The sequence below is a fragment of the Dendrobates tinctorius genome, unplaced genomic scaffold (assembly GCF_039654945.1).
Source record: "Dendrobates tinctorius isolate UK_male_01 unplaced genomic scaffold, ASM3965494v1 ptg000044l, whole genome shotgun sequence".
Classification (NCBI taxonomy): Eukaryota; Metazoa; Chordata; class Amphibia; order Anura; family Dendrobatidae; genus Dendrobates; species Dendrobates tinctorius.
In genome coordinates, this window is record NW_027361712.1 from 23704099 (window position 1) to 23730117 (window position 26019).

At 41.8% G+C, this 26019-nt stretch overlaps 1 gene segment (V, D, J or C); it reads right to left on the reverse strand.

The window, feature by feature from the left end:
- Nucleotides 1–12424: 12424 nt before the first annotated feature.
- Nucleotides 12425–23367, reverse strand: LOC141089239 (immunoglobulin heavy constant epsilon-like). The segment is given in 3 exon segments: nucleotides 12425–14080; nucleotides 14216–14503; nucleotides 23337–23367. Coding segments are annotated over 2 exon segments (579 nt in total).
- Nucleotides 23368–26019: the final 2652 nt, after the last annotated feature.

Genomic DNA, 26019 nt, shown 5'->3' on the forward strand with positions numbered 1-26019 from the left:
AGAGTGTCTTGCATGTGAAAACTTCCGGGTCATAGACGGCAGGGAAAAATACCGGCACATGCGCAGTACTGATTATATGCTTTGCCCACAGCTGGGCAAAGCATACTGCGCAAGCGCAAGCAGTCTTTTCAATGCGCAGGCGCGAATACACAATGGCATCTGTGATATTCACAGATGAAATTACATCCAGGAAGCCAAGGGGGGGAGGAGGAGAATAAGCCATGCCCATAGGACTGGACCGCAGCGATTTACATACATTGCAAGAGTGATGAAAAAGGTTTTTATGCATCAAAGGTGCGGGTTCAGGGGGGATCAAAAGTACTACTAGAATCCTTATGTAACACACAATTGAATGATATCTTTACATGATATGTCCAAAAATGGGTGACAGATTCCCTTTAATATAAGGCTGACGTTATTTCCTTTATGCGCTGCAATAAGGACCGTTTTCATTTAAACTTCTTTCTATTGCATTGTGCTCCCTCTGTATTCAGTAAACTGCTATCCATTTATTTTTGTGGCGAATGATCACCTGTTTTCCCCACCTTCAGTTGCTATGGTTGCCATATACCAATGCCCCCAAGGGTGTGTGTTCGCATCTTCTGCCCTGCGTCCAGTTGCCTTGGTTGCGCCTCTCTACAGCCTCGCCTCTCCCCTCCTACATCTCTTGATGCATGTGATGTGGGTGGGCAGCGGTGACATCAGACATGTACCTTGGGAATTCCGGTCTTGGCGCAGTCGATAGGAGTGCCACTATTTCATCAGTGTAGAGTTATAATATAGATGCTGCCCACAAGCCACCCCCTGGAAGAAGCAGTAAGCGAAACGCACGTTGGGATGTTCCCTTTGGCCAGTCACACTCAGGTTTTGTCACTCTGCCACTTTGTGCTTCATTGCTCATGTAACTCATGGCAAAACTTTTTTGCTATCTTGCCTCCCTTAAGGGTATATCTCTAAACTTTACATATACATATACTAATAAACCGATGCTTGAACTTGTTTTGTGGATATACCATCTACTTTGACATGCTCTTTTTATGTTTTTATCTTGTTTTTTTTTTGAGTAGTAAAAATTTATGAAATGTAATTCTGGCCTTTGCACTTCTAATGCTCTGTAGTTATTTTTGTCTGTTAAGGAGGGCCCTTCACTATTTAGGTCAATTGTAGGTACTTTCTTTAGAGAATTTGTATGCCTCTATTTGAAAATTGAGCCATAGATTGATACAATACAATTGTATTACTTCTCTGTACTTTGGACTGAGCCTAATGTTGATAGAATATGATTTTTTTGTCACTAAACTTTATCAGCATGCACAGGAGACAAATGTAGCATGACAAAAACGCAACAAAAAAGTAACAAAAACGCAGCAAGAATACAAGAAAAACCAAGCAAAACTGCCATTTTTCTGTAGCTTCTTTACTGCCAAGAGAACAGGTTTTGCTGCAGAACAAAATGCCAGTGTGAACATAGCCCTATACTCTCCTCACCTCTCACCTGTCCTGCCACTCCTACACCCCAATTTTCCTTTCCTGTTCATCCTTTTCAACCACTTCACTCCAGGCTTCTAGCACGTGCAGGCCTCTGACTTCACTGCGCTGACTAAGCCTCAGGTGGCACAAGTCATAATGTCGTGAAGTGATAACATGCACTATGATTGCACAACATGCAGTGATATCAGAGGCCTAGTCTGCAATGGAAGCCACAGAATGGAGTGAAGTGCAGAAGAGGATATGCATGACATGGGAAGGAGAAAAGAAGATGCTTGGCACACTGGACGATGGAGTGTGGGCATGTTGGGATTGATGAGCTGTGAGGTGAGTATTATCATTTTTTTATTTGTAGCGGTTTCTCTTACTCTCATTGGCCACAGCTGGCTGCAATTTTGCTGAATTAAAGAGGAGCGAATTGCAAAAGCAAAATCAGTATTCTTGAGAATATGAATTTTTGTAAAATTCAAAGAGAATTAAATTCCACATGAATAAAGTCTCTCATTTCTAGTTGAGTTTAAAACTTCTTTCTTGATAAATCTGGATAAAAGTGTCAGCATAATTTAAGTAGCTATATATGTGGTGCTGGTTTGCTTTCTTTCTTTGGATTTTTTTCCGCTGCAGAAGACTACTTATGATGCTTGTGTATTAAAGTGGTGCTGACCAGCTCTGATCTCATGATTACATACATGTATTTTATATATTACTAGCTGAAGTCCCAGTGTTGCCTGGACATAGTAACTAATTGTGGTTAGTTATAACAAATAACGGCTGCAGTTAAGGGGCCTTATTCCTCCTGCACCTCATGCTCCTTCTTTTTACACAGCCTCCTCCTGCACCTCACGCTCCTCCTTTATACACAGCATTTTTCTGCAGCACAGCTTTTATATAGACACAGTGGCAGGCAGTGTCACCGGGCAGACAGCGCTGCCAAGTCCCCTCCATATCTGTACTGTCCCCTCCATGCCAGCACTGTCCCGTCCTCTCCATGCCAGCACTACCCCATCCCCTCCATGCCATCACTGCTCCATCCCCTCCATGCCAGCATTGCCCCATTCCCTCCATGCCAGCACAGCTGCCCCTTCCCCTCCATGCCAGCAGTAGCCCTAAACCACTCTCAGGTGGTTTCCGTTAACCCCTTTTAGGCCTGCGGGACCCGTAGCGGGGCACGGGTGTGACTTATGCCTTCTGCACGGGTTTGCACCTCTTCCTGCTGGCGTACAGGATGTTTTTGTTCATGTTGCTGCTGTTCTCCAGTGCAGACTGACATCTGGGGCTCCGCCTGTGTGTGGTGGGTTTCTTCTTTCCTCCTTCCTGCCAAGCCTGCAGCTGGTGCACAAATCCCATCCTGGGTCCGGAGAGTTTCTGGGCTTTATGTCCCAATCAGCACATTGGCACCATTGGTTTTAACATATAAAATACTAAAACTGACCTGCTATTATAATTCTCCAGGTGATTACGAATTCATTTACACCAAACATGTCTAGGTTCTTTTTTATTTAAGTGATGAAAAAAATTCCAAACTTTGTTGAAAAAAAAATTGGGCCATTTTCCGATACCCGTAGTGTCTCCATTTTTCGTGATCTCAGGTCGGGTGAGGGCTTATTTTTTGTTCGCCAAGCTGTCATTTTTAATGATACCATTTTGGTGTTGATACAATCTTTTGCTCACCCATTATTGCATTTTAATGCAATGTCGCAGCGACCAACAAAACGTAATTCTGGTGTTTTGAATTTTTTTCTCGCTACGGTGTTTAGCCATCAGGTTAATCCTTTTTTTATTGATATATCGGGCGAATCTGAATGCGGTGATACCATATATGTGTATGTTTGATTTATTTTATTGTTTTATTTTGAATGGGGCGTGATTTGAAATTTTATATATTTTTATTTTTTTATATTTTTAAAAACATCTATTTTCCACTTTTAACTTGCTTCAGTAGTCTCCATGGGAGATTAGAAGCTGCACTTGTCCGATCGGCTCTGCTACATGCATGTAGCAGAATACCTCACTTGCTATGAACGACGTGCACCGGGTGGCGCTCATAGCATTCTGGCAGTGACAACCAAGAAGGTCTCCAGGAGATGTCTGGTTGTCTTGCCAACCCATCATTGACCCGCAATCAGGGTGAAGATCACCGATGGGCGGATTTCCAGCACGATTGCCAGAAATGCATGTTAGATGCCACTTTCAACATTTGACAGCGGCATTTAACGGATTAATAGCCGAGGGTGGATTGCGATTCCACCGGCGGCTGTTAATGGCACATGTCAGCTGTTCAAAACAGCTGTCATGTGCCGGAAAAGTTGTGGGCTCACCGCCGGAGCCTGCACCAAACAGGGGGAGGCGTCCAATGATGGATAGATCCATTATTGGCCATTACAGGGTTAATGGCCAGGTTATTTTATATCTGATTAGTAACAATCGACACTAAACACATGAATAGAGATCCCAAAATCCCCTGTGTGAATGGAACAGTAGTGACTTTAGCATGTGACTGGTATTTGCAAATTCTCACTACTGCTCCTTTCACACCAGGAATTTTACCCCCCCATTCTTGAGATCAGTGGGTGTCTCAGCCGCTGGACCCCAAGGGCTCTTGCACTTATCAGCCATCCTCTAGATAGGTGATAATTTATATTTAAACCATGAAACAGCCTTGCTGGCATGTTTCCATAATCAATAAACATTAAAAGGTTGTCCACTACTAGGAGAACCCCTTCTCATTCCCCATGTTTGGCCCCGTTAAAATATAAACACCTATAGTAATCTCCAATGCCGGCCCCATTTCAGAGATGTCAGCAATCGCGTTCCTGGGGCTCACGTGATGTTGTTTTGTCATACGAACCCTCTGCCTAATCAGTGCTGGCGTCACTATCCTCAACTTTGGACATATTGAACAACAGGAAGTCAGAGCTGTGGCTGCTCTCTGACTTCCTCTTGATGATCAATTTGTCCGAAGGTGGAGTCAATGACATGGAGCACTGATTGGGCTCAGGGCTCATGTGACATAACAGCCTCCCATGTGCCCCAGGAGTGCGAGTGCCAGCACCGGAGCAGAGTATAAGTGTTTTTATTTTAATGGGGCTAAACATGAGGAATGAGAAGGGTTTCTCCTAGTATTGGACAACCCCTTTAAAGGATATATCAACAATAAACCTATTCACTGAGCTCAAAAGTTGGATTAAACACCCCTATAAAAGCACTTGTGACTGGGAAACAGTCTGTGTTTTTATGTGTGACCATTGATGCCAAACATGGCAACTTGCATGAGGATTGCACAGTGATGGACACAGACACTGCAGGGCTGAAATCAAGCAAATTTACTCAACAACAGGTAGCATGACATAGTAGTTACAGTCTCTCAATGACAGCACAAACTCGACTACACACTGGTGTTTGGCATAGCGTTTACAAGTTACAGTATTGATACAGATCTTGATGGGATTGCTGCTACTCAAGTCCGGCCCAATTTCTGTCTCCGACTTCTCTCTTTTGCCGAGCTGCACATTGTCACACACTGGCTACTGTTACGAATATGACATCCAGGAAGGGGGAGGTGACTTCCCGACTTATTTAAACTTGGCGTGCGCATCCTGGGACATGCTAGCCCTACAGCACCATACATCTGTAACTCTATCTAGCCTCCTGATGAGCTGACAAGCAAAACGCATTGAGGCGATGTGGCATCAGCTTTATTCATCAAACCAATAAATACAACCCACCTCAATACCATCCCTTATCCCTTGCTGCTATTAGACTGCAGAGTATCAATATATAGTGTCCTGTAGGGGATTTGTTTTGGTTAATATTGGACAAAAGATGTGAGCAGGTACATCAAACTGTATATGCAGACTGCTATCGTTTGTTAAAAATCAATTTCATTGGGTCCATGGAGTATTTTGAGGATGTGGTTGTTTGTCTCTATTAATCATTTTTATTATCTATTTAGTGCTTATCATCACACCCTACCCAATATGATCCCTATTGTCTGATTTGTGGTCATTCTGGGACAGCCTTCCCTGTTTATGTATGGCTGCACACCATGTGGTTTTGCTGACTTTGCCCCAGGGTCTACTATAGGGCCTTGCAGGGATTTTGTAGGGGCAGCCGCAAAGGAGTGGGGCGCCATTATCGTCTCTTGTAGGGTGCCAACCTCCTCTGGTAGGCAGGTGACAGAAAAGGATTTGTACAGGCTTTAAATAGCTGTTGACACATTATAGGGTCTTGACAACATTAAGTAAAATACAAGTCATTATTATTAGTCATTCCCTGCAACTCTTTTTTGTCCCAGAGAGGTATATTAGGTATATTAATATATATATCTATTTTTCTGACATACCTTTATTCCCTTGCACACACTATTACCAAACTAATTCTAAGAGTCTGTCCAGGAAATGTTTATGGGTTTGGGTTTTTCTGCCTGTGTCTGTCTTCTATATGTCCCTCTATATACCTAGGGTCATCTAGGGTGAATAGGGACAGCCGCCGAGGAGCAGGGGCTTCACTATTGTATCCCCCTAGGATGCCAACCTCCGCTGGTAGGCAGGCAATAGGAGAGGAAACAGGCTAGGGTGTGGATACTAACTCCTTGTTTGTATTAGTGCCTTTGTTATGTATGTTTGCTATTGGATGTTAATCATCATTTTAATGTATATTTAAAAAATGTAACATTTTAGGTCTTTTTTCTATGCTAAATACCAATATCATAGATTAGATATAGGATAATGTGAGTTATTAAGTATTATTATATTATAATTTTTTTGGACACACAATACACAAATGCATATTCATAAATTTTTGTAAGGATCATATTATGAGAGATATATTTGTAAAACAGATTTAAGGGCTTACGTGACAATTTACAGTAGCCCTATGTATCCATTGCACACATAGCAGTTAGTTATTACTTATACTGTAGGTGATTCCCTCACCTTGACAAATGTGGCTGCGGCATTGTAAAACATACTGAACAAGAACAAAATTATGAAAATGACTGCTGTGGTCCAGACGCTGTCATCATCAACATCAGCATGGTCATCACCAACTTCCTCATCATCGTAAGTACTGACTTGCATGGGAGACTCTAATCACACAAAGCAAAAGAGTGATTACTGTAGTCATCAATTATACTCTTTTCAGTATCATAAAAATGCACATTCGCATATATTAAACCATAGATTATTGCACAAAATACTGACACTCAGTTGATCAGATGGCCTTTAGAACTGACCAATTTTGAGACTTCAAGACATTATTTTTCACTTTTTCATTCCTTTGACCTAACCATATCAGGTCTTGTTTTTTGTGGAATGAGTTGTATTTCTCAGATTTTTCAGTGTCACCATTTTGGGGTAGATATAATATATTAATCAACTTTAACCCCTTCAACTCTGAGTCATTTTCCATTATTTCATTTTAGTCTATTCCTCCCCTTCTTCCAAGAGCCATAACTGTTTAATTTTTCTGTCAATATAGCCATTTGAGGGACAAGTTTTACTTTTGAATGACACCATTGATTTTACCTCATAGTGTACTGAAAAACAGGAAAAAAAATTCAAGTGCGGTGAAATTGCCAAAAAAAAACCCCTGATGGAGTGCTGTGTCATGGCTACTATAATCACCCAAACCTCATCCCAATTGGTTTGGGATGATTCTGACTGCAGAGTGAAGGCAAAGGAGTCAACAAGTACTCAGCACTAGAGATGAGCAAATATTTTAATATTTGGTTTGGCTCACGATCACCGAATTTGCAATATTCGCCTATTTAATCGTTGATTTAATCGCAGCATATAGCCGAACATACACAGCACAAAAGCTGGTGTTTACCACGCTGTGTGACAGGGGGCAGAGGCTGCGGTCATTGTCACAGCCTCTGCCCCCTTCCTGAAGCAAGGTGTCTTCAGCGCTTACTTTACAAATATCGGGGGAAACAATTGGTCGTTTAGTTTCCCCCCATCTCACTCTACCCCTCCACCAGACATATCCATCAACGTTAATGGCTGCTCACTTTCCCCAGTCCCGCATGCTAAGTGCCTCAGAGTGATCCTTGACTCCGCCCTCTCTTTCAATCCACATATTCAAGCCCTTGCCTCCTCCTGCTGACTCCAACTCAAAAATATTTCCAGAATCCTTACATTCCTTAGCCAAGAAACTACGAAAACACTTGTGCATGCCCTCATCATTTCCCACCTCTACAATTACAACCTCCTACTCTCTGGCCTCCTCTCTAGCACTTTTGCACTATTCCAATCTGTCCTAAACTCTGCTGCCCGACTAATCCACCTGTCTCGCCGTTATTCCCCAGCCTCTCCTCTCTGACAAGCCCTTCACTGGCTTCCTATTGTCCAGAGGCTCCAGTTCAAAACCCTAACTATGTCATACAAAGCCATCCACAACCTGTCTCCTCCTTACATCTGTGACATGGTCACCCGGTGTTTATCTACATGCAATCTTCGATCCTCTCAAGATCTCCTTCTTTACTCCCCTCTTATCTCTTCTTCCCACAACCGCATACAAGACTTCTCCCGTGCTCCCCCCATACTCTGGAACTCTCTACCCCAACATGTCAGACTTTCGCTTACCCATCTCTTCCGGAAAGCCTACAACCTGCAGTGATCCTCAGTCTACTGAACCGCCGCATGACCAGCTCTACCCTCTCCTAGTGTATTCTCATCCATCCCCTGTAGACTGTGAGCCCTCACAGGCATGGTGCTCTCCTCCTTTTATACTTGTGTGTGCCTTGTAATTCTCATGCCTGATCCTTTGTTCTCACAGGAGAGAAATATGCAAATAGTCTCTTTTAAGGGAAAGGGGACTTGAACTCTAGGGACACTTATTGGATATAGCTACCTAAAAAGTTCTTTGACTCCCTGTCAGAGGCCTCTCATTTAGCCAAATCAGACCTCCTGCTTTGCACTGATGAGACTGTAAGCAGGTTGCAGGATGCAGTGATGCAAGAAAGGCAGTGCAAGGGTTAACAGTTCAATTAAACAGTAAAGACACTCCTTGCAGGGAGATAAACCGTTAAATTGCAAATTATAGGGTAATAGACAACAGCCATGTGATAGCAGTCCACTCAGTAAACTTATTGTGCTTGTGGTTTCCTCGGCAAAGGATGATCCGATGAGGGTTGTAGTCCCAGCAACGGACAGTGCAAAGTCCTCCTAGGAGATTCCACAACTCATGGTATATCTTCGGGAATCAACGGGCGGTCTCCGATTTTACCCGTTGAGCCACTAGTCCATAAACTTGTACAGCCAAAGTCAAGGGAGCTGAGTACAGTCTATTGTTGAGGGAGGTCTGTGGTGTGCTGTCTGGCAAAGAGGGCCACAACGAACAGTCTTGAACACAGCCCCCATTCCTATGCTCGCATGCGGCACTCAGCTTAATGGAGCTCAAGACCCTTCTGCTGCTGGTCTCAATGGCATGCTCGGTACATTGCGGTGCTGCTGCACACTAAGCTGTGCACACACCTGCTCTGTAAACGCCAGCGGGAATCTGCCTGTCACTTTACGCACTTTCCCTTTTGCCACACCCCCTGCTTCCAGGTGACAAGGTCTGTCCATTCCCCTATTCTTTCCCCCAGACAACCTGGGATGCAGCCTTGACAGTTCTGGACCCGGCACAGTGCAGGTGCCCGCAGTCCGGTCTTCCACCTTACAAGACAAACACAAAGGGAACCTGTCAGCAGGATTGTGCACAGTAACCTACAGACAGTGTCAGGTCGGCGCCATTATACTGATTACAATGATACCTTGGTTGATGAAATCCATCTTGTGATTGTGTAATCTTTATTTTCAGTTTTGTGCTAATGATATGCCCGTGCTCCAGGGCGGGCCTGGAGGGAAGTCTTCTTGTAGTGCTCTGATTAGGTATTCATTAGGCAGACTGCTGACAGGTCACTGATCCCTTACTGACCTGCCTGCTAGTTTGCATAATGAATAAGTACAGATGTACATAGTGAAGAAAAAAAAATCCTTCTGCCGGCAGGTGCCAGCCGTGGCACCTACGCTGCAGCATAAATGCATGTTTAATGTCCCAATAGTAAATGTGGTTGATGTTATTCAGAAAGAAAAAAAACCCGTCATCCTCCAAGATGACTGCGCCCGTGCCTACGCAATAGCAGCTATTGCAGATAGCCGAGACAATGTCTGTAGGTTACTGTGCACAATCCTGCTGACAGGTTCCCTTTAAACATGTGTGTGTAAATGGAGTGTCTGGTTTGGCTTTGAATCCCGTCATATGGCAAGGATCAGTGAAAGGTCTTTTAGGATTCCTACTTCCAATAGTTGGCACTAGAGTTTGTCTTGTTCCTTTCTGAAGAGGCTATTTGCATATTTAAATACCCAGAGAAGCATTGCATGACTTATAAGTCTAATTATGCCGACTTTGAACTCCCCTCAATGAGAAACATTTTCCCTTGGAACCACAGGAGATTAGACACTAACATATGAATCTGGCAGGAGCTTGTTTTGCTATAGGTTAGTTGAATATCGTTAGTACAGGTAAACATATCTACATGTTTCTGAATGTAGCCATTGTTTACATAGCAGATATGTGTGGAAAACATTGGTCATGTTGGATTTTAACATGCCTAATCCTCTTTTCAGCACAGAAGATAAATATGAAAATAACCTCTTTAAAGAGGAGTAGGATCAGAACTCTAGTGCCATCTAATGCATATGGCAATCTAAAATTCTTTAGACTTCTTGTCAGAGGTCTTTCACCTAGCCAAATCAGACCTCCTGCTTTGCACTGATCAGGGGCAAACACCCTGATACTTGTGTCTGCACTATATAGTAGTTACTAAGCGTAACAGTTCCATCACTGTTTTCTTTGTTTCATTTTTCCGGTGTCCGATGTGGGTAAAAAAATTACACCTAGTACAATCATAGTGATACCAAATGTACGGTATATATTTTTCTGTATTACAACCTTATTTTCAATACTTTAATCCCTTACCAATGTAGGACTTGATCGATTGTTCCAATTGCTACTTTGTAACCATTTAAGCATTGTTGCAAATCATTGACAGTGGCAGTCAAATAGTGTAATTGCCAGTATCTAAAAAAATCCTTCTTATCCTTCTAACTTTATCAGTGGAAATATAATAAGTTTTAGTTCTTGGAAGGAAAAGAAAAAACAATAGCACAAAACAATAATTGGTGGTGGCAGTAAGGGGTTAAAAACAGATAAATACAAATATTGAAATTTATTTTTTGTTGCCAAACGATTTTTATTTTTTCCATTGTTAGAGAAGTGTGTGAGTGATTGTTTTTAAGACCGAGCTCCCGTTTTTTTTGGTACCTTTTTATGGAAGACAATAAGAATGAAAGGAAGCATTGCTGACATTTTTAATTATTTCTAATGTCATTTACCATGTGTGATTAATAATGTCATTTTTAATACTTCAGATTTTTATGGTCACAGTAATGTTGCTTTTTTTATTTTTTTCATTGTTGCAAGACTTCTGTATTGTAGTCTGTAGCCTTTTACTAGATGCAGCCCTATTGATCTCACTGGGCCACGTATGTTGATAATTTACATCAGTTGCAACATACCGTATTTTTCAGACTACAAGACGCACTCCCCCTCAAAGTTTGGGAGGAAAATTGGAGCTGTGTGTTATAGTCCGAATGCAGGTTTACCAGGGGGGTTGCGGTGGTGGTGGACCAGGGTCCCTTCCTCAGGAAGCCGGCAGCAGCAGCAAAGGTTTGGCGGTGAGCAGAGCAGAGTGCATCATTGGTTTCCCGGCAGCCATTTTCCTGAAGCCGTGAGCCGCTGGATTGGGATCTTTTCCCACCCGAGATCTAAGTCTGTGCATGTGCCACCTCAAGCAGCCGTTTTCCTGAGGCTGTGAGCTTCAGGGAAATGGCTGCTGGAGGCCGCGCGTGAGCAGATTGAGATTCCGGCTGGGCCGAGGTTCTAACCTGCGCAGGCACCGCCTCTGGTGGCCCGTGGCTTCAGACATATGGCCACCTATAAACCAATGATGCACTCTGCTCTACTCACTGCTGACACCGGGCTGCAGCATCGCACTGCTGGGATACCCCCTCCTTTCACCCAGGACCTGTAGCAATGCCTTACTTCTGCCGCCGCCGGCATCCTGAGGAAGGGATCATGTCTCCTGTGACATCACTCCATCGCCGCTGGCCCCCAGGTAAGATTCCTTAAATTCAGACTTTAAGATGGACCCCCATCTTATAAAAATCTTTTTTTTCCTATTTTCCACCCCAAAATTTCATGTGCATCTTATAGTCCGGTGTGTCTTATAGTCCAAAAAATATGGTAAGTTTTAAATTATTATCCAAATGACAGATCTTCAAATGTAATCACTAAGATATTTCATGAAAAATGTAATATTACAGGTTAAGGGCATTAGATTACGATGGGGCGTTGATCCAGGGAACTAGTCTGATCGCCATATGTGTAGTTGGGAAGTAATTTTTCTCCTAATATGGAGCTATTAATGTCTGCCCCATGGGGTTTGAACCTTAAAAACTATTAAACTATTACAGCACATAAAATATATCGCTTTGTTAGCCCTTCATTATTGTTCACCATACTAAGATACATTGGGTAAGTAAGGAAGATATAGGGGAAATACTGTATGGAAAGAAAGATCATCCTACATTGGGATATATTTGATGCCCATTACCATGGGATACATAGGTCTGCACAGGAGCGGTGAAATCCAATCACCTTCCTTCTAGGATACATTTTCGTCCATCCCTTTTTCATATTTTAATGACAATTGCAAGGGGATTGGAAAAACTATGGAAATATCTCTTGTGTGTATATCTATGGTGTGTGATGTTTCTACCATGATATAGTTTTCTTGCTGATTCTATTAGCGTTCATCTATCAATAAAGACAAATACACATAGACAACACATGTTGCCAAGCAATAGACAGCCAGAGAGCAGTGAGATCGTCAAAAAGGACATTTTAATGCATGGTTACAAGTGAATATGATTGAATATTACAGTTCAGCATATGAACCCAGCTGAGAAAAGCAAAAGGAGAAACATAAAGAGGAGAAAAACAGAAAAGATGACCTGTCACATGCTTGTTCTAAATACCCTGGTAATGTAATGTCCAAACTAAACATTCCTACGGTGCTGTCGTTCCAAAATACTTCATTTTAGGCTATCATTAGTTGCACAAAGTATTTATTCCTCATGCACTGTCTGTGGGATATCATGTTTACAGATATCACATCCATCCTGACAAGTCTAATAAAATATAAAAGCTTAAAACCGAATTCAGGCATCCATAAAATACGGTCCAAGTATGGATCGCAATGTACATACTGGCCGCGGGTCTCCTTACCCAAATTTGCCAGTCTCATAGGCATATATAAGGTTGCCAAGATCGGTCAGGAGACCGGCGGTCAGTATGTGCATTACAGTCCATTCATGGACTTTATTTCACAGACATCTCAAGTCAGCTTTAAGCGAACATTTGGAAGGTCATAAAACTTCCAAATCATCAATCAGTTGCCAATTACCCTATGAACAAGGTCACATTCACTTTCAAACACAGAGTGTCAGTATATATAGTCTATTTAGCCACATGGATAAAACTAGTTTTCACAGGTATGCTCATCTGTTGCAAGTTATTGGGGGTTGTCCACTACTTTTAGGATAAGATCACCATTATGAGACCAATAGGGGTGTAATCAGCTGTTTCAAGAGGTGGCAGTGGCCTGACGTGATCAGTTATTGAACCGAACAGCATAGCTCCATCAGCTGTATAGAGGCCGCGGCTACACATCGGCCCCATTCTAATCCTGCAGCACTCCCACCATCAATTGCTCGTAGCTCCAGCGGCGGCCGGATATAAGCAATGTTTGAAGCCGGAAGAGCACTGCTCTGTACACTGTGCAGTGGCCATTCCCAGTACTGCAGTTCAGCTTTTATTGGAGTGAATGTGAGTTGAGCTGCGGTACCTGGGAACATATACTTCACAGTGTGCCGAGCCATGATGTTTCTGCTCTCTCCACAATGATCTGATTTTGATGACCTTTCTTTAAGATATGTAATTGCAGGACAACCACTTTAATAATGGGTAATGTAGGAATGTAATTAAGCGGCAGCGTCTTCTCTATGATTATATACAAGTACATAGAAATACATTGGTAGCTTGTCAGATAATTGTAATGCTATATAATCACTTTATTGATATAGGGGTGGCTACACATATTACACAGGCTGTGATTTGAAGCGCATAGATCAATTACCATTGCATTGACTCTTCTGTACCTCAGCTTTTGCTACTTCGTTTTTTCCTTGTAAACTGCAACTATATTTTTTGTTTCTCTCCCATTTCTCCTTCTTGATGGTCAGTATACTGATCTTTACATGTTTTTTTTCAGGGTCTTTTGCTGTGTATTCTGTGATCATTCCAGGTTCCATTATAGCACCACCTTCAGTCCATAAAACATTGATGTTACCCTTGCTGAAAGTTTTGATCATACAGACAAGATTCACTTGACTATTACTGCTGGCTTCTTCAATTTCCCATGTATGAGGGCCGAATAAATATAATGCCGCGTCTGCCACCTCATCTGTTGCCTCTTGATCCTTCACTGTAAAGTTCCAAATAAAGACATGGGGTTACATTTGTGACCAAGATACATTTGTATGGTGCTCGAATACAGTACACATTGACATGCCACTATTCTTTTTTGCTCTTCAAACATTGTCTGTGTTCTTGATCTTACCTTTTATTTTAATTTCGGTTCTAAATTTTGTTAGTTCATGCTCCACTGTACAACTTTGGTTCTCTTTCTTTAGACTAGATCGAGGTATGGCCAGGAAGCTACTTGTGGCAAATATGTTCTCATAATGTACGGTCATCTCCTTGGAAGAACTTGTTATGGACCCTGAAATCAGCTGAATCTTTACTGGTCCAGGAACATACCCAGTAGCCAAACATCCAATCATGATATTTTCAGAGGTCACACTCTCGCATGGGATCAAAGGGAACACATTCGGTTGCTTCGGTTCTCCTGAAATGTAACAATAGTATCACATTTTATAGGGTAACAAAAGTTAGGTAATAACAGTATGACATTTTATAAGGTTACCTACATTTAAACCAACTTGCATTCCATCTCCTAATTCAAGCACATCTGCTTTATAACCTAGAATTTGGACTCCAGAGTCATGGGTTTTGCCACCAAGGGTGCAGCTTTTAAGTCCCATTCCCTTGTAAACCTATTTGATTTGGTTTCTCGATGCACAACAGTCAAATTTTTGGATGACAGTGATTGCTGGGAAAAGTGCATTAGATGCAGAGGGCGATTGTCTTACTATATATCTGAAAAATGGGATGTGCTTAGTGGAGTTGTAGTTGTTTAGTGAAATACACATAGGTCGGTCAGCTATCCTGACTTGTCTGTTTTAGGAAATACTCTGCAGAGAGTTTCTTTTAGATCGCTATGTTGTACTATTCTTCTGTTTTTCCTCCTGGAAATGTATGAATAAATTTACAAAAAATGGGCATTGCCAGTGCTGACATTGTTAAAGAAGTCAATATTGGCTTCCTTGACTTCCTCTACTCACAGCCTTATGTCACCCCCCCTCCCCAGTCTACTGATATTAATTAACAAGTTCACGTGGCCGCTACAGCACTCACTTTTTTGTCAGAACTGATAGTCGGGAAGGGGGGTATAGCAAGGGGTTGCCCAATAATGGATAACCCCTTTAAGTGTGTTGAGAGTGCCTGGATTGGTAACACCCAGTTGTCAATTCACTCATACAGTAACAGGAAGAAAAGTAGAGGAAAAGCATAACATAAAGTTTGAATAGAAAGTATCCTCCAGCTTTGGGAATACAAGTATCTCAAACTGTTTGTTAGAGTTTTCTAGACTATTGGACTCGGCGCTCCTAATTCAGACTGGTTTTGTTGTCACATTAAACTTAACATGTAGGTGATACAAGTAAATTCCAATAGAAAAACCACAATTTAAGATGTGCTCATTGCAAATGTCCTCAATACAAGTGTTCGGGAGGCATTTTGGCAAAAAGAAATGGATTGGATACCATTATGCTTAGTCATGGAAACACTTTTTTTCCGCTCTAGTAAAGATTTTCCTGATCACACATAGTGGAATCCAGTATTTTTTTTTTCTAATTTTATGTATATAAGAGTTTTACATCAAGCTGAATCTCAGTAGTTCGGGTAACATACAGTATACAAATAAAGCACTATGTACACAGCGTTGGTCAATTTATGATCTGTATATTCTATTTAAGAGATCTTAAAATCCCACTCCCAATGCTGCTTCTGCAATATGCAACTGATCTGGAAATATGATTCCTCTTTGTGGCCCATCTGAGTAGTCCATTAGTTCATTACAGGCTAGCATACAAAGCCGCTGATAACGGAGGTGGGAGGGACAATGGGGAAAATCCTAATCCAGAAATCCATTTTTTTGTTCACACGAGAAAAAAGGGACAATCTTTTATCAGTGTTATCCATACATCTGATTCTACATTTAGTCCATGTGTCCGTTTTTACCATCAGGTGCATCCATTTTCTCAGATGCAAAGAAAGGTCCAAGCTTCTACTACCCATTAAACAGTAAAAAATGGAGAGCAATCAAATTGCACACAGATGTCATTCACGTGATGTTTTTTTTTCACTGACCCATTAACTGGCATTGAATTTCGGTCTGTGGGTCATGGTTGCCAACTTTATTTTTTCTGGACAGCTTCTTGAAAAAAATCACGAACAGACAACTTTTTTATTACATTAGAAGACCATATCTATCCGTACATACCATATGTATCTGTAAAAAATGCTATTCTGTGGCATAAAATTTTGAAATTTAGTGAAAAAAATTGTTCATCTGCTCTGCCCCATTGAATAACGTTGGTATGAGTGTGATCCAGATTGCACTCAGGCCAATGTTTAGCACTTGGACCAAAAATACGGTGGTGTACATGAGCCTTTAGTTTTCCCAAAAATGTACAAGTGAATGTGTCCATAGACTATAATTGGTAAGTATCTAGAGGGGTCCAATTTAATTTAGTCATGCGACTTTATCTTTGTGAGTAACTGGACTGTGTATAGACAGCAGAACAATGAGTATTTTTATGTTGCCATCTCTGTACCCTTAGAGAGTCTTTGCTCACATACTATCTCCCCCGTTCTCTCCCATAGCCCCTACCTACCTGATTCTACATAATCTCTGCCAGCTTGAATCTCCTTCTTTGCCCCTTCTTCCCCTGCTACTTTTTATTCCACCAACTATCTTCTACACCTGCAACCTACTCTCTATCTTTTGCCTCTGCAAATTTGTGTATCACCTCTACTCCCTCCCGCCATCTTTTGCTGCCACCTCCCTCTCAGTAATGAAGAAGGAGGGGCAAGGCCCAAAAGCTTTGGCTATATTGGACTCTTGTGCATAGGCATCCCTCGCATAAAATCCCAGTGCATGTATTTCAATGATACAAAGTTTTCAAATATAAAAGTACAGGGAAGCTGCAGGCAATAAGAGTATTTCAGTTTACAACAATTATCACATATCCATTGGATAGGTGACATATATGGATGAAGTGTAAAGGTGTAAAGATTGTGGCTGGTGTGTGTGGGTACTGATCCCTATTGCTTAAGGATCCCGTAAAAAGAATACCATAGAGTATGAACAGCACTTGAGATTGTGTGATGGAAGTCGATAGTTATTGTGTCTACAGGGTTTCCCACAAGAACAGCAGAAGCTTCAGACAATTATCCCCCAACAGAATGAGTTTTGCAATGTGCGCTCTCAGCATTTCCCAGCCTGAAGAAGGACACAATTGTCTGAAGGTAATGCTGTTCTCGTTGCATCACAAAGTCTGAAGTTCTGTTTATTCTTCTTTGGTATGCCACTGGATAGGTGATCATATTGACAGTCAACTGCTGAGACCTCACTTAGCATTAGGTACTTGTGTCCTCTGGTCTCCCTTTACTGTCAGATTGCTTCCAATAAGAGATGAACAGAATGGCATGTCGCTCCAGCACCCTGCTGTTCCATTTTAAGTATCAGGGTGCATGTGGCCAAGAGACCATGGTAGGCACATATCCCCAATCTGACAGTTTGTTAGTAAACAGTAGCGAAGAAAGTCATCTCACCCACTGGCGGTAACCGGAGGCACGGAAGTGTTGGTGCTGCAACGGATATATTGGAATCAAAGAGGTAGATCCAGCTTCCAGAGATGTCCATATAAAATCCAGTTATTTATAGTAGAAAAACATTATAAAAACATTACAGCTATATGCACCATTACTACAGCAAATGTGTTTCCGTGATCAATGACTAAATATGGTTGCGTCTGAAACGCGTTTGCAGTGATAATTGTGCATGTAGCTGCAATGTTTTTTATGTTTTCCACAATAAATAATTGTGTTTAATATTGACGCCTTTGGAAGCTGGATCTACCTCATTGTATCCAATGGATAGGTATTTGTTGTAGACCAGAATACACCTTTAGGATCAATAGCTCAGATTATATCTGCTTTTTAAACATATGCCCAATTAACAATGCTAATTGTTCCAAAAATACTAATGATATTACACAATACAGTGGGCAATAGATGCCATATCCAAATAGTCATGCTACAATGTTTACAAAGAATAAAGCTCTACAGTGTAAAAAAAAAGCTATTGTCATACAATAGTTCACTTCCTATATTAAAGTGTCTGCTACATCAGTGACTCTATAGTAGAACCTGGTACAACATCCCTGTCATGGCCGGCGTCACCACCTAGCGCACCCGGGTAAGTTCCGGGGCCCTGAGCAAGCGGGAGACCCACTCACCGAAGGGTACACCGGCACGTTATGGGGCCCATGAGTCGGAGGGGGCGACTCCAGTGACAAATGCTCCTGCGCTTTAAACTGTTTGAAATACTCACCTCTCCTTGTTCCCTACTGGCCGCAGGTCCAGTCTCTTCTTATGTTTTATGACTTTGTGACATCTCAGGGCAGAGGGTGCAATGACGTCACTACAGTATGCCCTCTGCACTGAGCAGTGCAAAGAGCCAGAATAGGTGAAGGCACCGGAGCTGCATCCAGCAGTAAGAATTTGATTATTTATTTTTTATGTATGGATTCCGTTCTGTATGGAGCATTATATGGGACCTATTCTGTAAGGAGCATTATATGGGGCCCATTCTATATGGAGCATTATATGGGGCACATTCTGTATGGAGCATTATATGGAGCCTACTATTCTGTATGCAGCATTATATGGGGCCCATTATTCTGTAAGCAGCATTATATGGGGTCCATTTAGTATGGAGCATTATATGGGGTCCATAATTCTGTATGGAGCATTATATGGGGTCCATTACTCTGTCTGGAACATTAGAAGCCCATTATTCTGTATTGAGCAATATATGGAATACATTATTCTGTATCTAGCATTATATGAAGCTTATTATTCTGTATGGAGAAATAAATGGTGCCCATTATTCTGTATGGAGCATTGTGAGATTGTGAAGCCCAATATTCTGTATGGAGCAATATATGGGCTCCACTATTCTGTATGGAACACTAATTGGAGTTCATTATTCTGTATGGAGAATTATATGATGAACATAATTCTGTATGAAGCAATATATGGGGCTCATTATTCTGTTTGGAGCATTTTATGAGGCTCATTATTCTGTATGGAGCATTTTATGGGGCTATTATACCGTATGGAGCATTATATGAGGCCCATAATACTGTATGGAGCAATATATGCAGCCTATTATACTGTATGGAGCAATATATGGGGCTCATTATACTGTATGGTGCATTATATGGGACTCATTATACTGTTTTTAGCATTATATAGGGCTCATTATACTGTATGTAGCAATATATGGGGCTCATTATACTATATGGAGCAATATATAGGGCTCATTATACTGTATGGAGGCCAATGTGGTGCCCATAATATGGGGGACTATGTGGTGTCTCTAATACTGTATGGAGGACTATACTGTCCGGTCTAAAATGAAATCTTTTGAATCTCCCCAGCGCATGCATTGTGTGCTGCAAGGATTGACCCGTTTTCTGAGCTACTGAATAATTTGCAATAGCTGTCACTCATGTAATGTTAGAAGTGAAATCTTTGACATTGTATTATACCTACATTTCTCTGCCGTGTGTGTGCATCATGGATCGTGGTATGTGTTAAAGGGGCCCGCTGAGACTCTTTCGCTCACAAAAACCTGATGCCTGCCCTAACCCCTGTAGCAGTGCACAAATAAATGGTAGTGTCTACGATAATGCTACAATGCTGTATAAGTGTCCCTGTCACACCGACTTCACAACAGACACGATTTCAGGCATATTGCACAGGGCTGGACTACGTAAGTTTGGTAATCTACGGCATATCAGGTTAATGAAAGCTTTGGACATACACAGTTTACGTCACGTTGACCAGAAGAGGCTAAAATGTTTTACTGTGTAATCTACACATTGCGTGCCTCAGATAGATGATGACCAGAGTCAGTCATCACTGAGGAGGCATTGAGAGCACAGCTTTATACAGGCTTGGAGTGGCCCACAGGAGAACAGGAGAATCCTCTGGTAGGCTCTTGTGGAACAGTGGGCCACCACCCTCTTATATGAGCAATACTTGGCACAATATACTTGAATCATTATGTACAGACAGTACAGACAAAGTCAGCATCTTATTAATTTAATAATCTGCTCAGTTCATTGTTTTACAAATTTGTGATTGAGGATAATGTCACATTATCATGTAATTGTGAAGTGGGGCCCTGAAGTTGGTTACTGGTGGGCCCTTGGCAGCCCAGTCCGATACTGGCTTTATATATGCCTCTTTTTAAGAAGCCTTGGTTCCCTGTACTGGTGAATGAAGCCACAATTGGTTACTAATTGCCCCCTCTTCATGGGGCATATATAGGAGGGGCAGGTGGGGCATTTACCTTTGCTCCAGCCAGCAGGGGCGTGCCTTCAGGCTGCCTGATGCAGCAGTCTGATGTCTTTCCCCAGTGGTAGTATTATGCCTTCCACGTAGTGGGATTTGGCCATTTTCTGAGCTGGCTGACAAGCTGATAGCTGGCTTGGAGAAGGCGTAGTGCGCCAGCTCCCAGCAATCTGTTGTACTCGCGTCATTCAGATGTGAGTACAATTGAAGCTCTGCATGCCAGCACAACTGGGTCAGGGCAACATCAGCAGCGTGGTCAGCTCACCTGGTTACACCGCTGACGTCACTCTGTGGCGCTGCAGAAGCACAAAGCACGTGTTGGTGCCCTCACATACGACTGTGCAGCTCCTCCTTTCTGCCATGTACTAGAATTATTCTTTCAGATTTCTGACTATGAAGTCAATATCTAATGTGTAGAAAATACATATAGCACAGCAAGCAAAATTTTCAATGACATATTTAAGAAATAGTTGCTCAGTCAGGTGGAATATATTTAATTGCTTCCCCAAGCACAACTGAGGGGAGAGTGTCACCTGCTTCTCCTCTAAAAAATCACTGGTCATGTTTCAAGCCTTTTTGACATAGACATAGATGGCAGTTACCTATAGGTGGAGACACAGAGAGAGTTTTTGTCTGTTTGGAGAAGATCTATCCTGCATACCTTTTCCTAAGGTCCACCGTCTATAAGATTCCCTAGGCAAAGGAGAATTAGTACCCCATGAGACACCCATGACAAGCTCTCCTAAGACCTGTTCTGAATACTTTTGCTGGGCTCTTGCATGAAGTAGAATCCTTCACTATGGGCAGCAGGCCACCAGTCTGGGCATAAATCACTTTTGAATTTGCCTATAATTTCTGTAATATATAATACATTTTTTTGGGGAGACACTAAAAGTACTGCATGTTACTGCCGGCAAAGCAGGAAACAAAAAGCTTCTCTCTGTATCATATGCTCTTCTAGAATAGGTCAGTGGAAATGATCTGACAGGTTCGCTGTACAAAATATAAATATTACAGCCATACTGTGACCAAAATTCCATCACAAATCACTATACATTCACTTACATACCTTAATAATAGGCACACAAATGTGCACTTACTAGATACAGACACACTCAAATATGCTTACTACATACACTAAAGAGGGTGTCCACATCTTGGACAATCACTTTTTAATCCCTATGTTTCCTGCCAGTAAAATAATAACACCTATACTCGCCTGGCTGGCACCGTTTCAATGTTAGCCTCTTTGTACACATGCTTCCTACATACCAAAATGTCACACCAAATGACATATAGGGGTAGTATTTTTGCTATATACAGGGGGGCTTAGTATTATCTACTTAGAAATAAAAGTCTGTTACTTGTTTGAAGCTAGGAGAAGGCAGATGGTATCTTTTCTAAGTGATAGAATAGTTAAGGTGGCAGGTATGGCGACCATCAGACGATAGTTGTAAAACCTGCCAATATTCTGCAAAACATTCAGGGACGCTTTTGGTGTGACCCTCAGTGTTGCGCCCCATCACTATGCTGCAGTGTAAATGTCCAGAGCTGACATATCTGTGGCTCGGAGAACACTAAAAAGGGCACAGGCAGCAGCTGGCTATTCGACTATGACTGTGTAGTAGAGGAGTAAGTGTGACAGAGAAGGTACAACGCCACAACAGTCAGAATGACATTATTTTTTAAATAGCACCCCCCACCCCATGTGATACGAGGTAGCGCCGTAGGCTGTGGCCTACTTCTACCCACGCTTGGTCCCAGCATTGCAGATAGGGCTTTCTAAGAAAGAGCTTCTTACAAACCACAGGGAGCAGAAATAATAGTATGCAGAAGGGAGCTATATTTTTGTCCCAGGAGATTAGACATCTTTAAACTATATGGGTTCAGAAAATCATTTCAGTAGAGGTTAAATAAAGTTAATAGAAATACGCCAATCCCATCGAACCGTAAGGCACAATATGTCCAAAAGTGAGACACCAATGCTCCTAGCATTATGTATCCACTGTAAGAACACTGAACACAAGGCACTAATGCTTAGTTCACACTGCGTTTGCGGATTACAGCAGGAGAATATGCTTGAAAATCAAAAAAGTGTTCAGTGAATGATACATTTCAGTGGGTCAGACAAGTCAAGTAAATGTTGTCATGTGTTTCAAGTTCGCATCTGGCGACAGTTTTTACCAGTTGTCAAAAGCTTCGACTTCTTTGTAAGTCCGTGCTGAAAAAACCTGTAATGCTGCCTGCGATCTATGCATTTGACAAGTGTAACCACCTGGTGCCATATAGATGTGTATGTTAATGAAAACATAAAAATACAACATGTTGTTATATGCGTGGCACAAAGATAGTCTAAACATTGCCCCAATTACTGCTTTAAGCACATTTTACAAATATGTTGAAGATTTTGTATATTACAGGTGTAATAAGTGCCCCCGGCTCGCTGTATAATTAAACATCCATGAATAGGTATAAAAGTAGGTGCAGAGTACGCTGCCCAATATTAATCTACCAACATTTGGCATTTTCTTCTATTTGTCTTTGTACCAGTATTGCTAAATCAGAGTCATGCATGCATCTGGTGTTAAAAAGCAGAAACTGTATGAAATCACCCATTTCTTGTTATCGTCTATCTTGCTCAAATATGCAGTGTCTTATGCTTCTTCATAGATCTGTTAAGGTGTAGTTTATAGACATAATCCATCAATATATTTTCAGTCATTTTCTTAAAATATACATGGGACCCCAATATAATAGCTTATACCACCAAACGTAATACACATATAAGATTTGTCAGGTGAAATGTCTGTAAATTCCTGAGAAGCAGGCCTTGGAGGAGTCCATGACGATGATTCTACTCACCTCTAAAATTTACAGTCAAGGTCTGTAGAATAAAATGTCAAAATACTCACTAAAAAGCCTTGTGTTATGTGTCAACTTGGGTGTTGGTCCTACAAGAATGAGTAACTTTCAAGAACGCGGATACCAACAGTCAGAAACTGCATTTCCTGTTTTGTTTATTTGTTTGCAAGTAAATGCAACTTTCCAGTGAAAGAAGTTGCCCAAATATTGCCATAATTAATTCAGCTGCTTAAATAGTACTACCGACCAGACTGCTCTATCATTCTGGAACATTCATCATTCTGGAAAAATGTTTCACTTGCTTGGGTTATCTTTTATTTTCATCCATGCTCTTTTTTTCTTAAAGAGACACGTTACTGAAATGCAAAAAAAAAGTAACATATTTGTTTGTAGAAAGTATGAGCACTGAGCAGCAAATATTTATGTCATTTACTGTTTTTTTTTGCCGTTCTCTCATCAGCTTTACTGAATGGATTGAGTAATAATTAGCAGAGTCATCTCATTGTAGAGCAGAATAGGTAAAACCTTACCATTCTAAGATGTGTTATTATGTCCTGGGCATGTGAGTATTATAGGTAACCCGAAAGGAGACTGTCACAGGTGTGTCAGATGCAATAGACAGTCACTCTGCATCTGGATGCAGAAAGTCTCTGCGATTGGCATTGCAGACGCCTTCTTACTCCTTCTGACTTTTGGAAACAGTGGCAACCTTTTTCCTGCTCTAATTGACACACTTGGATCTGGGAGTTTATGGACTCTCAGTTTGCTTCAGGGAGCAGCCGGTGATATTCACATTTTCCCTTGTGAAGTTTTGGAGCTTTAGCAGTTGGCTTACTTCCTCTCTGGTGCTCTTGGAGGACGTTTGGTGTTACTTCTCTGTAGTCTGCTCAAGTTAAGTTTCTTCCCCCTTGTTTGCCTCCCTTTGTGTTTTTAGTGTACAGTGGGGACTGACCAGTGCTCACCCCCCCTTCCCTATTCAGGGCCTAGCTCTAGGGATATACATACAGGGCTTGAAAAAAAATCAAAACGCTAGAATTACATTTTTTGGTCCTCGCAACATTGCATTAAAATGCAATAACGAGTGATCAAAAGGTTGTATCTACACCAATATGGTATCAATAAAAATCTCAGCTCAGCACGCAAAAAATAAGCCCTCACCCGGCCCCAGATCGCAAAAAATGGAGACGCTACTGGTCTTGAAAAATGACACCTTTTTTTGTTTTGTTAGACAGACTTTTGATTTTTTTTCACCGCTTAACTAAAAATGAACCTATACATGTTTGGTATGTACGAACTTGTAATGACCAGGAGAATCATAATGGCAGGTCAGTTTTAGCATTTAGTGAACTTGGTAAAAAAACAAAAAACAATTGTGGAATTGCACTTTTTTTGCAATTTCACCGCGCTTAGAATTTTTTTCCCATTTTCCAGTACACTATATGGTAAAACCATTGGTGTCATTCAAAAGTACAACTCGTCCCACAAAAAACAAGCCCTCATATGGCCATATTGATGGAAAAATAAAATAGTTATGGCTCTGGGAAGAAGGGGAGCAAAAAACAGAGACACAAAAACAGAAATACCCCTGGTCCTTAAGGGGTTAAAGGAAAAAGAAATCCAAACCTATAGGGCCCTGAGTGAAAAGTGATTGCCTCCCATCCCCCGTAAAACATAATTTAACTGTGGTTTATCACATCTTTGGAAAGCTGAGTTCAAATTCTCTAGCTGCACCCAGGTCTGACTACTGAAACGCAACATCTGTTCTCAATAAAGAAATCACTTAAATAGGATGTGCCCGACAAAGTTAAGTAGACCAAAAGTTCTTCAAAAGCTAGACATCATGCCGCAATCCAAAAAAATTCAGGAAAAAATAAGAAACAAAGTACCGTATATACTTGTGTATAAGCCGACCCGTGTATAAGCCGACCACCCTAATTTTGTCACATAAAACTGGGAAAACTTACTGACTCGCGTATAAGCCTAGGGTGGAAAATGCCAAAGCTACTGCACAGTGAGTGGCCCCTTATAATGCTGCACAGGGATTGGTGGCCCCTTATAATGCTGCACAGTGAGTGGCCCCTTATAATGCTGCATAGTGAATGGTGGCCCCTTGTAATGCTGCGCAGTGAGTGGTGGCCCCTTATAATGCTGCACAGTAATTGGTGGCCCCTTATAAGGCTGCACAGTGAGTGGCTCCTTATAATGCTGCACAGTGAGTGGCCCCTTATAATGCTGCACAGTGATTGGTGGCCTTTTATAATGTTGCACAGTGAGTGGCCCCTTATAATGCTGCACAGTGATTGGTGGCCCCTTATAATGCTGCACAATGAGTGGCCCCTTATAATGCTGCACAGTGAGCGGCCCCAATACGTTCTAATATTGCACAGGTAGTGTAAGGTAATCCAATCATTTTGCTGCTGCTGCCTCAATAAAAAAACAAAACAAAACTATATACTCACCTCCGTTGCTGCCGCTGCTCATCAGCGTTGCCATCTCTGCAGTGACTGTTTAGGCAGAGGGTGCATACTAACTGCGTCATTGCGCCCTCTGACCTGAATGTCACTGCCAGAGCATGCAAGACAGCAGAGCGACGTGCAGCAGTGGAACGGGGACAGGTGAATATGGCTCCGCTCCGTCATACTCACCCCCTCCTGGCGCAGGTCTCTGCAGCCCCCATGCTTGTTCCATGTTCTCTGTGCCGCTTCTCTTCCTGCTTTCAGCGGTCACGTGGTA